We start from the raw sequence: 14,742 nt of genomic DNA, 5'->3' as shown, positions 1-14,742 counted from the left end.
TCCCCTGTCAAGAAAATAACACCCTCTTCAGGGTATCATGCTAACTGAAATAAATCACTCAGAGAAAGACAAATACCATATGATCTCACTTCTATATGGAATCTAAAAAAACCAAACCAAAACAAACAAACAAAAAAAAACCAAAACGAACAAATGAAATTAGTACAGAGAACACCCTGGTGGTTGCCAGAGGGAAAGGGGGTGGAGGATGGGTGAAAGATTAAAAGGTATAAACTTTCAGTTATAAATACGTAAGTCACAGAGATGAAAAGTACAGTATTGGGAATACAGTCAATAATGTTGTAATAACATATGATGACAGATCATGACTACACTTATCACAGTGAGCACTATGTAATATATAGAACTGTTCAATCACCATGTTGTGCAGCTAAAACTAACATAACATTGTATGTCAACTATACTTAATAAAGAAAATGCTGGGTCGGGCTGGACTTGGGTGGCTCAGTCAGATGAGCATTCGACTCTCCACCTTGGCTCAGGTCATGATCTCACGGTTCATGAATTCAAGTCCCGCATTGGGCTCTGTGCTGATGGCACAGAGCCTGCTTGGATTTCTCTTTCTCTTTCTCTCTCTCTCTCTCTCTCTCCCTCTCTCTCCCTCCCTCCCTCTCTCTATGCCCCTCCCCTGCTTGTGCTCTCTCTTTCTCTCTCAAAATAAACAAATAAACTTAAAAAAAATTAAAAACAATAAAAAATATTTTTTTAAATACTTACTTATTTTGAGAGAGAGAGAGAGAGAGAGAGAGAGAGAGCAATGGAAGAGCAGGGGAGGGGTAGAGAGAGAGGGAGAGAATCCGAAGCAGGTTCCAAGCTGTTGGCACAGAGCCCAAAGCGGGGCTTGGTCTCACGACCATGAGATCATGACCAGAGCCAATATCAAGAGTCAGTCGCTCAACCGACTGAGCCACCAAGGCACTCTAATAAAAAATTCTTTAAAAAGGAAAGAACACCCTCTTTAGAGTACTCTGGTGATTAGAAAGTTATTATCAACATTTAATCTAAATCTATCTCTTGGAGGTTTGTCCCTTGAAACCTAGTTATACCCCTGGGGACAAAAAAAAAAAACATTTAATGGTAATGTCTCCACATCTTTTCTTCACTAACCGAAGTCTTATTTCCTTTAACCTTTACTCATGTCAAACAGCTCTGATTCCTTTCACTACTTCCTCTAAACTTGCTCCAAATAATACTAGTTTATCTTTACAGATATGAGTGTTTCTTGTGAATATCACTAAAAGCTATGTATGACCCATGCCCATCTTGTAACCTAGACAACAAAGCCTCAACATTATGTATAAGACTGTTAAAATCTCTAGCTCAGTTGTTTTTTTTTTTTTTCATTTTATTTATTTTAGAGGGAGTGAGCAAGCATGAGCAGGGGAAAGGGGCAGAGGGAGAAAGAGAAAGAATCTTAAGCAGGCTCCACACTCAGCACAGAGCCTGACGTGGGGCTCAATCTCCCAACCCTGGGATCATGACCCAGGGCAAAAGCAAGAGTTGGATATTCAACCGACTGACCCACCTAGGTGCCCTTTTTTATATTATCAATCTTTGTGGGGCACCTGGGGGGCTCAGTTGGTTAAGCATTCATGACTTCAGCTCAGGTCATGATCTCATGGTCTGTGGGTTCAAGCCCCACATCAGGCTCTGTGCTGACAGCTCACAGCCCAGAGCCTGCTTGGGATTCTGTGTCTTCCTCGCTCTCTGCTCCTCCCCTGCTTACACTCTGTCTCCATCTCTCTCAAAAATAAACATTTTTTAAAAATAAAAAAAATAAAACTGTGACCAAAACTGGAGAGGGCTCTGCAGATTCCAATCTACCGCGTGAGTACAAGAGGACAGTGTAATGCTGCCAGAGAAGCTAAGGCCCTATAAATACTCAAAATTAAAAACTGAAGTTCCCTTCGAGGATAAAGTCCCATGGTGAAGCAAGTACGGAGAGTAAAAGCCACATTTAAGCAAGAGAGGAAGAATAAAGGGCAAAAGAAAGAAAGTCCAGATAAAAGTAGGGGAGGAAAGCAGAGAGGGCAGGTCTCAGATATTATGAAGCCATGTCTTTTATCACTTTGCACAAGCAGCAGGAGGGGCTCTTTAACCGTGAAAAGTTAATCTGACTTCTACCTCCCTCCTAAAAGTACGAGAAAATATTTCACTTACTTATCTAACATTATTTAACTTGAAGAGCAATACAAAATCATGATCATACCCCATCCAAGGATTTTATCAGAAAATGGAAAGAACAGAATAAGATTCCTCAGATAATTAAAAAATAAAGCCAGAAAAACATGCCAACAAAACAGATGAAAGCTGTAACCTAACATTTCAAAATAAGATAAACAAAATTAAGAAAACAAAGGAAGCAATTAAAAAAAAAAACCCTACAAATAAGTATTACATTTACATTAATTCGGAAATGAAATGACTGGAGGAAAGGAAGATTTGAAAAAAAGTGACAAACCTCAGAGAAAAGACACAAAAGGAAAAAATCATTTTAAGAATACAGACTAGGGGCGCCTGGGTGGCGCAGTCGGTTAAGCGTCCGACTTCAGCCAGGTCACGATCTCGCGGTCCGTGAGTTCGAGCCCCGCGTCGGGCTCTGGGCTGATGGCTCAGAGCCTGGAGCCTGTTTCCGATTCTGTGTCTCCCTCTCTCTCTGCGCCTCCCCCGTTCATGCTCTGTCTCTCTCTGTCCCAAAAATAAATAAACGTTGAAAAAAAGAAAATTAAAAAAAAAAAAAAAAAAAGAATACAGACTAAAGAGAATGAACAGCAAATTAACCAATGGATAGTGCCTTTGAGAAATACAAGATGGAAAAAGGCAAAATTTTAGAGAAATAAAAAAATCAAAAAGAAATGAAGGATTCAAAAGAAAATGATAGATACAGAAGATAAACAAAGAAGGTACAAAGTGCATATAACATGAATCCTTAAAAAAAATCAATACAACAGGACAGAATAATGAAATGTGTAATTCAAGAAAACATTTGAGATAAAAGACAACTTGAAAGTATATACTGAAGGGTACACAGCATATCTGAAAAAATTAACCAAAAAAGCTGAGACATATTCTAGTATGGCTATTATTAGTTTTTAAAGGAAAAAAATCCTTTAGGCACTGAGATAAAAGGGCCAAATCACTTATAAAATTCATATTATCACACTTTTGACAACAGAGCTTTACGCCAGATAACAAAGAGAACATATTTAAGATGTTAAAAAAAGAAAACATAACTCACAAATTTTAAATCCAGTTTAAGTGGCCTTTATATTTAAAGACAAAGGGTTAGGAACATGCAGGACCTTAAGGATAATTGTTTCAATAAGCCCTTCTTAAGGAATCTGCCAGAAAGGAGCTCAGACAATCAAAACAAGGGGGATAGACACTGCCATATAAACTAGCAATTACCTTCAAATATATTTTTAACTTCAGATAATCAATAAGTGAGTCAACATTATAGAAAATGCCTAATACTCTAACAGATTACTACAACTATCAGAAAATGAGGGGAGAACGTGAAGTCCATGAAGAGTAGGGATGAGGCTGCTGTGTGTCTCATAAATACTAACTTGCAGCAAAAGGATAATCACTTGAGGGGCACCAGAGTGGCTCAATTGGGCATTTGACTTCAGCTCAGGTCATGTTCTCAGTTTATGAGTTCAAGCCCCATGTTGGGCTCTAGGCTGACAGCTCAGAGCCTAGAGACTGCTTTGGATTCTGTCTCCCTCTCTCTCTGCCCCTCCCCTGCTCGTGCTCACTCTCTCTCTCTCTCTCTCTCTAAAAAATAAACATTTTTAAAAAAAGGATAATCACTTCAAATTAGGTGCTGGATGAGAGAGAGAAGCACAAAAAATAATAATCATTTATTTTCAATAATGCGCAATGGGACACACATAGGAGGGGAGGGAGAAGTTTCATTAGACTACAAAAGTGTTAATAAAAAGATAACCATTCATACAGAATTATGAACCTTCCCGAATACAAAGAGATGTAAAAAGAAAAAAAGAAAAAAAAAGAAAAAACAAACAAACAAACAACGAAAATGGAGCTCACAGGGACCACATAACAAAAAACAGTTTGACAGCGGGGAGGCCAAACATACAAAGAATGTATGCGTGCGTGTGCGCGCGCATGTGTCTGTGTTTTCTTATATTAAAGGAAAAAATTAAACCATTTCTAAAAGATGGCTACCCTTAGGGGTGCAGAGTGGCAAGAAAGGAGTAGAGGAAAGAGATACAAATTAGATTTTTTTTAAAACAGACTTGGCTTTATAAACCTGAGTTTGGAAACATGGAAAATATTTTACAGATTTACAAAACAATACTTTCTAAAAGAAACACTTTAAATCAAAAGTCAAATGAAATAAATGAATCTGTGTACCCAGTTTGTGATATAAGCACAAGTGACCAAACCACAGTAATGTGTGTGCATGCCTTGTGTCACATCTGTAGATAATCACAGATAAAAAGGAATACCCCCAAACAATTGCTTCCCATAATCGGTGCCATTAATATTGTTATCCTGGGACTATTATTAGTGTATTAAAGAAAAATGAGTACTTTTTTTGGTATGAATATCAAATAGTTGATGAGGGAAAGATTCTTTTTTAAAGTATTCTAACTAATAAATGCAGAAAGACAGAATTAAAATATCACTTTGGAAGCTCTTAGTGAATTACTGGGTCTAGGTCATAATTCATTAGTGACTAAAAATGCTACACACAAAAGAGAGACCATGGATGGACCCAGAAGGTATTATGCTAAGTGAAATAAGCCAGACACAGAAAGGCAAAAAACCTTATGACTTACTTACATGTAGAATCTAAAAAACAAAACAAATGAACAAACAATAACAAAAGAGAGAAAGACTCATAAATATAGAAAACAAACTGGAGATTGCCAACAGGAGGGGATTGGGAAAATGGACAAAATAGGTAAAGGGGATTAAGAGTTACAAACTTCCAGTTATAAAATAAATAAGTCACAGAGGTAAAAAGCATACCATAGGGAATATTGTCAATAATACTGTAATACACTTATTGTGGTATTTCATCATGTATACAGTTGCTGAATCACTATGTTGTATACGTGAAACTAATTTAATTTTATGTCAACTATACTTCAATTTTTAAAATAAGGTATACGACTGGGGAGAAATATATTCCAATTCAAAGACTTATTTCTTCAATTGCAAAATGGTCTGATTAAGTCAGATTTCTATGAACAGAATTTACTCTCTAAAAGAACTATTAAATGGTTGGATAATCCACTTACAATTTTTTTTTAATGTTTATTTATTTGTGAGAGAGAAAGAGACAGAGTGTGAGAGGGGGGAGGGGCAGAGAGAGAGGGAGACACAGAATCCAGAGCAGGCTCCAGGCTCCAGTGTCAGCTGTCAGCACAGAGCTCAACGCAGGGCTCGAACTCAAGAACCATGAGATCATGACCTGAGTCGAAGTCAGATGGATGCTTAACTGACTGAGCCACCCAGGCACCCTCAAATAATCCACTTACAATAAAAAGAGACAGGGAGAGAGACACCACACTATCACTTAAGAGTAGGTTGCGCAAAAAAATACACTTACAAGTGATCAGTGCCATTCAACAGAACGTCCTATGATGATGAAAATATTCTGCATCTCTGCTGTTATAACGGGCAATAGCAAGATGTGTCTAATAAGGGCTGGAACTGTTGCTAGGACAACTAAGAACTGAATTTTTAATTTCATTTAATTCTAAAAAAAATATTTTCACATTTATTTATTTTTGAGAGACAGAGCACAAGTGGGGGAGGGGCACAAAGAGAGGGAGACACAGAATCCAAAGCAGCCTCCTGGCTCTGAGCTGTCAGCACAGAGCCCAACATGGGGCTCGAATTCACAAACCGTGAGATCATGACCTGAGTCTAAGCCAGACCCTTAACAGATATCCAGGCACCCCTAATTTCATTTAATTCTAATTAATTTAAGTTTATAAACCCATGTGTAGCCAGTAGTATTGTATTAGACAGCAGTTTATAACAATGTATAGGATATACAAGGGAGAGAAGCACATGTTAAAGGATACCATAAAGTTACAATCAGCAAAATTCAGATCAGATCAGACCGCAGGAACACTTCCATTACTGAACACGAGCTTTGAGTTTCTTCAACAACAAAAATTTGCAAGGAAAACAAAGGGAAAATGGAATGAGAACTTAGGGTAAAGAGACTTAAAATACATCAACTCATCACAATGTATGAGTCTTGTTTGAATCCCAATTCAAGCAGACTGACACAGATCTAACAGACAGGAAAACATGAACACTGGCTGGTATTTGATATTACAGAAATGCTGCTGATAACCACTGAGGCCGTGTGAGGACTACATAGAGTTCACTACACTTTTCTCCCTGACCTTTTATATGTCTGACATTTGTATAATAAAAATGTAATTTTAACAGTTCTCTATCAGGCCAGTCAGCCATCAAAGCAAAATCTCCTTTTCTTCCATTACAAGAAGCACAACATCTCCAGTTCAAAAAAATAAAATAAAAAAATAAGTACCTCTCATTGTCCAAAAATTTGTTATCAGTAACTGTGAAGCCATATGTCTCTCAGAGGTATAAATCTCCATTTTCTCTCCCAAGTTCAAACTTAGAAAATGATTCCTTCAATGTGTTGTCCAAAACTCTTAATCCCTAGAGATATTTCTTTACACTGTTCAGTCCCCTTGATAAATCATGAAGCGAGAGTATCAGTTATTGTGATCCAGCAAGGCAGCCCTCCATTCCATTCCAGAGTTACTATGGGAAGACAGCACAGCTATTAATGCATCCAAATATAGCCCTGGATCTACCCAGTACAAAGACCAACCACCACAACTCAGCTTGTCTCCCTAGCACCAATAGCAATTCTCCATGCACCTGTGCCTCCTTAGTTTTCTCAATGAGTTCATCTCCCCAGTTTGGGATAAGCCTTATATGGGCTATATAACCATAATGGTGGCAGATTCCTTGCTTCTTTTTTGATGTCTCTGTTTGTCACATTTATCCATTCTCCATTCTTATGGTTCAGTTTATTGATTCCCATGGACCATCTACCTCCTTACCATAGCAGAGGGTACAGGCACCTACTTCTATAAGATACCAATTCAACCTCAGTGGGCAGAACCCCACTCTTAAAATACAGATCCTGTAGCAACATGCTGCCTTTCTTCCTTTTCTGAGTCCTACTGTTGAATTTTTCAGCCTTGGTTTCAGGTTTTAATTCTTGCTTTTTTTCCTCCCATGTTACCTAGAATTCACTCTAATAAACAGCAACACAGAATAAATCTTTCAATAGTTTGTCTCTAAACACAGTCTCAAGTCTGCATTTAGTTCACATGTAATTATACGTTACAGGCCCACACCTAGCTTCCCATTCCTCCTCACATTGGTTGGAGCATCAGACAGAATTTTCTAACCTCATAACAACCCTGTAACTTCTCTGGTGGGAGGTTATACATCTAGAATAAAGGGCTGGTACTTAAGTTTCTCCACCTCAGATGTGTGACAACAGTTTCATCTCAGAGGCAGCAAGATAACATCAAAAGGCTTTTGCCAGCAACCTAGTAGCAATTATTACTTATGAACAGTGGGTTCTACATCAATGTGTTACCAAATAGAGAATCCTTCCCCTGCCCAACCCCTGAGAATTTTAGAGAAGTGGTTTTTTTTCCCTTAAAATTAAGTGTGAGGGGCGCCTGGCTGGCTCAGTCAGTTAAGCATCTGACTTGGGTTTCGGCTCAGGTCATGATCTTGTGGTTTGTGGGTCCAAGCCCTGCATCAGGCTCTGCACTGTCAGGGCGGGGCCTGCTGGGGATTCTCTTTCTCTCCCACTCTCTCTGCCCCTCTTCTGCTTGTGTGCTCTCTGTCTCAAAATAAATAAATAACTTAAAAAAAAATTAGGTATGAGTCTACCTATTCACAGGCTTCAGGATTACTCAAAGTATTCAGTGTATAATTTCATTTAACTGCTCTTTCTCAGATTCTTATTCTTCATTACCAAACATACTAAACGCCTTTAGTTTGAATGTTTTAAACTGCATTATTACATGCCACCTGCCATCTGATTTCAGGAACACACACAAAAAGAAACATTTATTCTAGGATAAGAAATTAAATAAAGCCAACATTACTTGTAAAAAATAGGATTGGAGACTGGAAGCATGGCTTCTAAACAGATGGCAGTTGTCTTTGGGAGAGTGGGAGTCCTTCAGAGCAAAGGACTATTATTAGATCAAGGAGTACTCACCTTGGCAGGAGTTTTAATCAGGGTCCAATTTCTCTGACCAGTTAGTAAAAGGAATTAACTGAGTGCTTTTGCCTGCCAATCTCCAGACAGAAGGTTAAATATAATACATAAAGAGATGATAACCTAGTCCTCCAGCTACTTCTAATCTAGCTGACAAGCCAGAATAAGAAATCTGTGACACAGCTGAAGAACACAGAACTGCAGTGGAAAAGATTATTCAGCACCCATATGCACACATTTCACCGAAAGAAAGGGGGGAAAAGGGCTCTTTGTTTTATTTTATCTTAATTCAATTTAATTTAATTTTGTATTTATTTATTTATTTATTTATACACTTATGTATTTATTTATTTATTTATTTATTTTGAGGATGGGGAGAGAGGCAGAAGGAGATGGAGAGAATCTTAAGCAGTCTCCAAGCCCAGCACGGAGCCAACTGCCCAGCATGGAGCCAACTGCCCAGCACAGAGCCAAGGTGGGGCTCAATCTCACAACGAGTGAGATCATGACCCAAGCCAATCAAGATCAGATCAAGAATGGATGCTTAACTGACTTAGTCACCCAGGTGCCCCAAGGGCTCAATACTTTAAACAAAATTGTGTCCAGTGGAACAAAACTGCCTTAGGGCCTGCTACAAGGGTGGAAATCAATACAACAGGATACTCCCTCCACTCCCACCACCCCTTAGTTATTTTCTATCTTTTTACAAATTAGGGCTCCAAAGGGTTTTGTCAAAAAAAAAAACAAACAAAAAACCACACACACACACAAGTTTAAAACCCACTGAACTGAAAGATCTCTAAGGTTCCTTCCAGTTTATAATGTTCCACAATTTTATGATGTCTCTATCAATTCTGACTTATCACTGAAAGCACCAGATTTTGAACAGATTGTTGAACATTCCGCATATTGTTCTTATAATGTCTACCTTAGGATGACGTTATGTTGGTTTGGGAGAAACTGAAAACCTGGGTATCATGGCTTCAAGTGGCTTTAAGAAAGAATCAACAGAGGGGCGCCTGGGTGGCGCAGTCGGTTAAGCGTCCGACTTCAGCCAGGTCACGATCTTGCGTTCCGTGAGTTCGAGCCCCGCGTCAGGCTCTGGGCTGATGGCTCAGAGCCTGGAGCCTGTTTCCGATTCTGTGTCTCCCTCTCTCTCTGCCCCTCCCCCGTTCATGCTCTGTCTCTCTCTGTCCCAAAAATAAATAAAGGTTGAAAAAAAAAAAATTTAAAAAAAAAAAAAAAAAAAAAAAAAAAAAAAAGAAAGAATCAACAGAGATACTCACTCCTGAAAGTACTTATGGTAAAAAAAAAAAAAAAATTTGGTCAGTTAACAAAGTAACTGAAGACCTGGTAGATATAGGTGGTTGCCACTGTTGGTAACTATTCTCAAACTATTTAGTAACACTGCATCAATAGCAATTAATCTTAACACAAAAATATGTAGCTCCAGACATCACAACATAAATGAATTACACAGCAATACATTTAATGATAAGATTAAATCCCACTGTTCAATATAATAATTAAATGCCAACACCGACTTAAGGAAAAAATAAACCTCATTATGATGAAATAAATTCCTAAGACTGCTTGAACTGATTACAATATATACTACCATCAAAACAGAATTAAGTGGAAGCCTGTAAGTATTCTTCCAAAAGCCTGAACACAGCGAACTACATTACTTGATCCCTGCCTGTGTACTCATTTCTGCTACTGTAATTCCCACGGAGCATAACCAGTACCAATCATAACAAAAGAATCAAGTGAAGAGCCCAGGAATATGCTCAGTTTTAGGAATCTCTAATCTGGTACAAATTCCACTCATAGGGAAAATAAAAATAGTTACTAGTGAGACAGTCATATATAGCTGACTTGTTCTTCTATTAGTTCACCCATCAAAAACTATTATCATTTGGCTCAAATATGAAATTTACACTGATTCTGTTCATTAATGCCTTCAATTCTCTAAAGTATAAGTTTGCGTCATCCGTCTGGAAAGTTTGTACACACCACCTTCAGGAGTCTGCCTGTAGAGCTGCTGGAGCTCTTTTCAGAAGCACCCAAATAGGTGCTGCGAACAGGCGGGGGCATTTCAAGAACAGACTTGCCTTCACTCAACATGCAGAGACAGAATTTAGTACTACCAAGTAACTGCACACATGCACACGTGTACACACACAGTGGCACACACATACACGTGCACACACACACACACAAAACTGAACAAGACAACATGAAAATGGGCACAAAAACAAAACCCAAACAATAGAAAACAATTTATGGTTGGTGTTCCATTTAGCTATAAGACAGTATGTTCTACGGAAATTCATGGAAATTAGGAAAACTTCAGTGGCAGATGCCTTTTAAAAAAAGAGATATATAGGTATAATTGTGTTCTCAGAGGCGTCATCACCTGACAGACATCAGAACGGATGCCAGTTTTCCAAAATCCTTGACTACTCAGCTCCACTGTTACCTCTCGCCTCATTGTATTCTTCTGTCGTATTTTTTGGAGCGCTTCCTAGAAAAGAACTCATTACGATAAGTAACCTGACAGTTGTAAGGTAATATTAAGCCAAACATCAAGCATTAGACTATAAGCTGGATTCACTGAATATCACCCTTATATTCAGGTATTCAAACCTCTTTATGCCAAATTACAATATTTTATTTGAAATGAAGGCCAGGATCCTCAAAGCCTTGGGTGTAAGTCGGTCTTTCCTGGTAACTACATAAGAAAAAAAATCTAAACCAAATCGACTATTCTGGTGAGTTCAAGTAAAAAATGACCTTGTACTGATAAACAAAATGTGATGTTTGGGACTTAAAATCATCATGTAAAAATTATATTTATATCAAGCCTTATGTTAAGCATTTATATCTAAGAAAGACAATCAGTAAATTAACCTACAACCCACCTAATTCTAAAAGTTGCTTCTAATTTGCAAAACCCTTACAAAAACTCTTGCAGGGGTACATTTTATTTTAAAAAGACAATGATTCAAAACTTTTGCAAGACATAATCAAGACTTTGCAAGACTCTTCCCTTTTACCTCCCTTCAAAAAACTAACTATAAAAAATAATTTTATATTTGTATGCTTACTCAATAAGAATCTCACAGGAACTCATCTCACAGGAACTCATAACAACAACTACTGCACCACTCCCACCATTAAGTGCCTACCACAGACCAAATACCATTGGGGGGAAAGTTCAATGGAGTATTTCAGAAGTCCACACAAGCACCTATTTCCCTGGGTCCACCAACAGAGAGAAATTTGAGTCAGCCTCTCTTAGCCTTGTTTCCCTCCTTTTTAATGAAGATGTCTGGCTCAAATCACAGGAAGTGGACAAGACCAGAATTCAAACGCTTTTCCCATCTTCAAAGTCTGGTTCTCTTATACTACCAAAGCAGAATTAAACTTCAATGAGATAAAATCTATGTTGACATTGAATCCACTTATTCTTAAACTTATGAATTAAGAATTAAAACATAAATAATCCTGGAATACAGGGATAATATTACCCATTAGTAAAAAATATGGAATTTGGGATATAAAACCTTAGAAGTTCACCCTACTAAACTAACAGACATATGGAAGATAATCTTTTACAACCTTAAGATGAAGAAACTTGAGTAAGACCCACGTTGTACTATATGCAGTCTAATTAATGATAAAAAACCGACCTAGCAAGTTTTAAAATTTGGAAAATTTCTAAAAGATACATTTATTCCCAATCGTAGGAACCCATGAAGAAACTGGCCTTTTTAGGGGGAAAACGCTTAGATACTGAAAGATGGAAAAGAAAATCAATCTATATACCAATGTGAGGAAAAAGTATGATATTTTTAAGTGTTTTTCCACCTTATTCTAGAAGAATGGTGTAATGCAATAATCTTGAAATAAATCTGAAGCACATCATCATTTATCACAGAACAGGATTTGATACCAACCTCCCTTTGTGCCAGCTTCTGTTTGTCAGTTTGTTTAACTTTGGGACTATTTGCTAGGAGGTGGCGAAGTTTCACATAACTCTTCCACAGTTTCTGGTACCTAAGGAAAAGGACAGACAGACATCTCAGACAAGGAGAACGAGAATCTGAAGTGCAATAAAACCAGTTGTTTTAATAGGCCTGCTGAATCATAAATTACATTCTTTTGGAGATCCTTAATGGTAACAAACCTTCATTCTAAGGAAGGATATGATTTGGGGGCAGTGGGGCAGGATGACCAAGAGTCATCTGGAACCTAGTAATTAAGTTCATTATTATAAGTCTGTGTTGAAAATGAGGTGTCACTATATGCCTGAATCTCTCTGGAAAGAATTCCAAAGAAACATAAAAACCAACAGAAATATGTATCATTTCTCATCATTACCTATTTTATTTAAATATGTACTTCCTGAGGTTGTTGAAAGAAAGATCCCTTACTTAACAAGGATACTGTCGGTCTCTGAACTGCCTACATTGAAAATAAAAGCTGGAGAACATTAGAAAAGAGAACCCCATCCATGCCAATACCCAAGCTACACAGCTGTCTCCATTTCTCCACTGGAGAAGGAAAAAGACGAATGGTGTGCACCAATTTGTATTTACCATGACAAAAATAAGCTTATTTGTTGCAGCCAAATATGGGATAAGCTGGCTCAGTGTAAAGGATCCTGTTAAAGCGTCCTGGGAATGAAGAGAAATGCGGTCCTTTAGCAGCACACAGTCCTGCCATCGGAGAGTCCACGACAGCCTATCACATTCTACTAACATTTTTGACAAGAAGGGACTTTCAAAGAATTTTGTCATATTCAAACTGCTCCTTTCTTGGCCTTAGCTGGGTCTCTCCTTTTTGGTAACAATTTTTTAGAGAATGGAGGAAAGAAAGAAGTACTTACACAGTGCCTGGTTCACTGCTTCATACTTTTATCCAAAGGGGGGAAAAAAAGAACAAAACCCTTTAGCCTCTTCTAATGTATCAGCCAGAATTGTATTTATGAATTGAAAATCTCCCATGCCCTTTTCTCCCATTATGAATCCTTAAAAAAAAAAATTAAGTCAGGAAACCATTTTTTCGTTTGTTTAACGAGGTAGGAAATCCAAACACTTCTGAAGAATATAATGGTACTATTTCTATTCCCACACATCCTCAGCTTCTCCCAGAAAAACACTAACAAGCGAGTTGGAAAAACTCAAACGTGGAAAGTAACATCAATTCTAAGAGTCAGAAGTCATGCCTTCTCCTTAGAACACAACCTTTGACTTTGCATAGGATCCTGAGCTTATTAAGATGCCTCCCAAAATAGAACTCTGCATAAATCCGGCAGTGCTAGGAACCAACATGGTGTTACTTTCCTCTAGAGTACACTGGAAAAGTAAATAATAATAATAACAATAAATATTATAATGATGAATAAAGGAAAAGTTCCTTAAAGGTTAAAAACATACAGGACTCATGTTGACCAAAACTGCCAAGGATAATCCTATTGAATAATAATTACCTACAGTCAAATCAATAGAGAAAATAATTCTTCAGGAGCTACCAAAACGTGTTTCATTTGGTAACCTAAATTTGGAAACATGGCTCATTTCAGGTCTTAATTTTTTACAAAGAAAGCATCCACTAAAGGGTATTCCTCTGCTAATTCAGTTGTTAGTAGAAGGTGAAATTGGCTATGACAAACACTGAGAAATATCTTACTGTGGATCTCCTGCATAACTCAACTGTGCAGGGCGTATCCCAAAGTGGACGATAATCGGAAAAGTAATCACATCAGGGTTGAACTGTTCACGATCCAGTTGATCAATGCGGACAGAGCTAGGTTTCTAGAGAGAAAAATCAAAGCCGTTTATTCCCATAAGAAGACTTTCAGTATTGACTTTAACCTAAGTAAGGAAGAAATTAATCGGGTTTTTTTCTGGGAAAGCCTCATCCCCCAAGGGAAAATGTCATTTAAAATACTTTAATCATAGCAGCTATTCTATATAAAAACTATAATGTCATCCCTGTAAATGAGTCTATGCCATTTGGCATAATGAACAATGAGTCTGTCCTTTTTTGCAGTCCACATAGAAACCTTTAAAAATTAAACTTTTAAAAGGACACCTAGTCAGATATAACTTTTCCTTAACCTCTCTAAAGACACAGGGGAAATATTCCACATTACAGGGAAGAAATGTGCTGGCTTATTCTGTTTCATTTCACATATCAAATGAATGGCTTACTTCTATTCAGGGTACACAGATGCCTCTCTCCATATTTTTTTCCATTAGTTCTCTATGTACCTTGTTTTTTCCTTTCTTTTGTTTAAATTGCAGTATAATTCATATATATCATTATATTGGTTTCAGGTATAGGACACAATAATTCAATATCTGTATATACCATGAAATGATCACCACAAGTCTAGTTAGCAACTATCACTATACAAAGCTACAAAATTTTTTCTTATG

At 37.6% G+C, this 14,742-nt stretch overlaps 1 protein-coding gene across 4 annotated transcripts in view; it reads right to left on the bottom strand.

Annotated features, from left to right (window-relative positions):
- Positions 1–14,742, bottom strand: part of DROSHA (drosha ribonuclease III) — a 126,835-nt gene that overhangs the window by 52,341 nt on the left and 59,752 nt on the right. For all 4 annotated transcript variants that reach the window (XM_047093843.1, XM_047093834.1, XM_047093858.1 and 1 more), the window contains 3 exons: positions 13,991–14,115; positions 12,256–12,355; positions 10,713–10,820 (listed from right to left, as the gene is read on the bottom strand). In XM_047093843.1, the coding sequence (XP_046949799.1) occupies positions 10,713–10,820; positions 12,256–12,355; positions 13,991–14,115 (333 nt within the window). The remainder of the gene's footprint in view (positions 1–10,712; positions 10,821–12,255; positions 12,356–13,990; positions 14,116–14,742) is intronic.

This window comes from Lynx rufus, unplaced genomic scaffold (genome assembly GCF_022079265.1).
Source record: "Lynx rufus isolate CCGP_SWC_20201006 ecotype Redwood Valley unplaced genomic scaffold, mLynRuf1.p SCAF_1, whole genome shotgun sequence".
In the NCBI taxonomy this organism is placed as follows: Eukaryota; Metazoa; Chordata; class Mammalia; order Carnivora; family Felidae; genus Lynx; species Lynx rufus.
The sequence above is the reverse complement of the archived record's forward strand: the minus strand, read 5'-3'. Positions and strand labels throughout refer to the sequence as shown.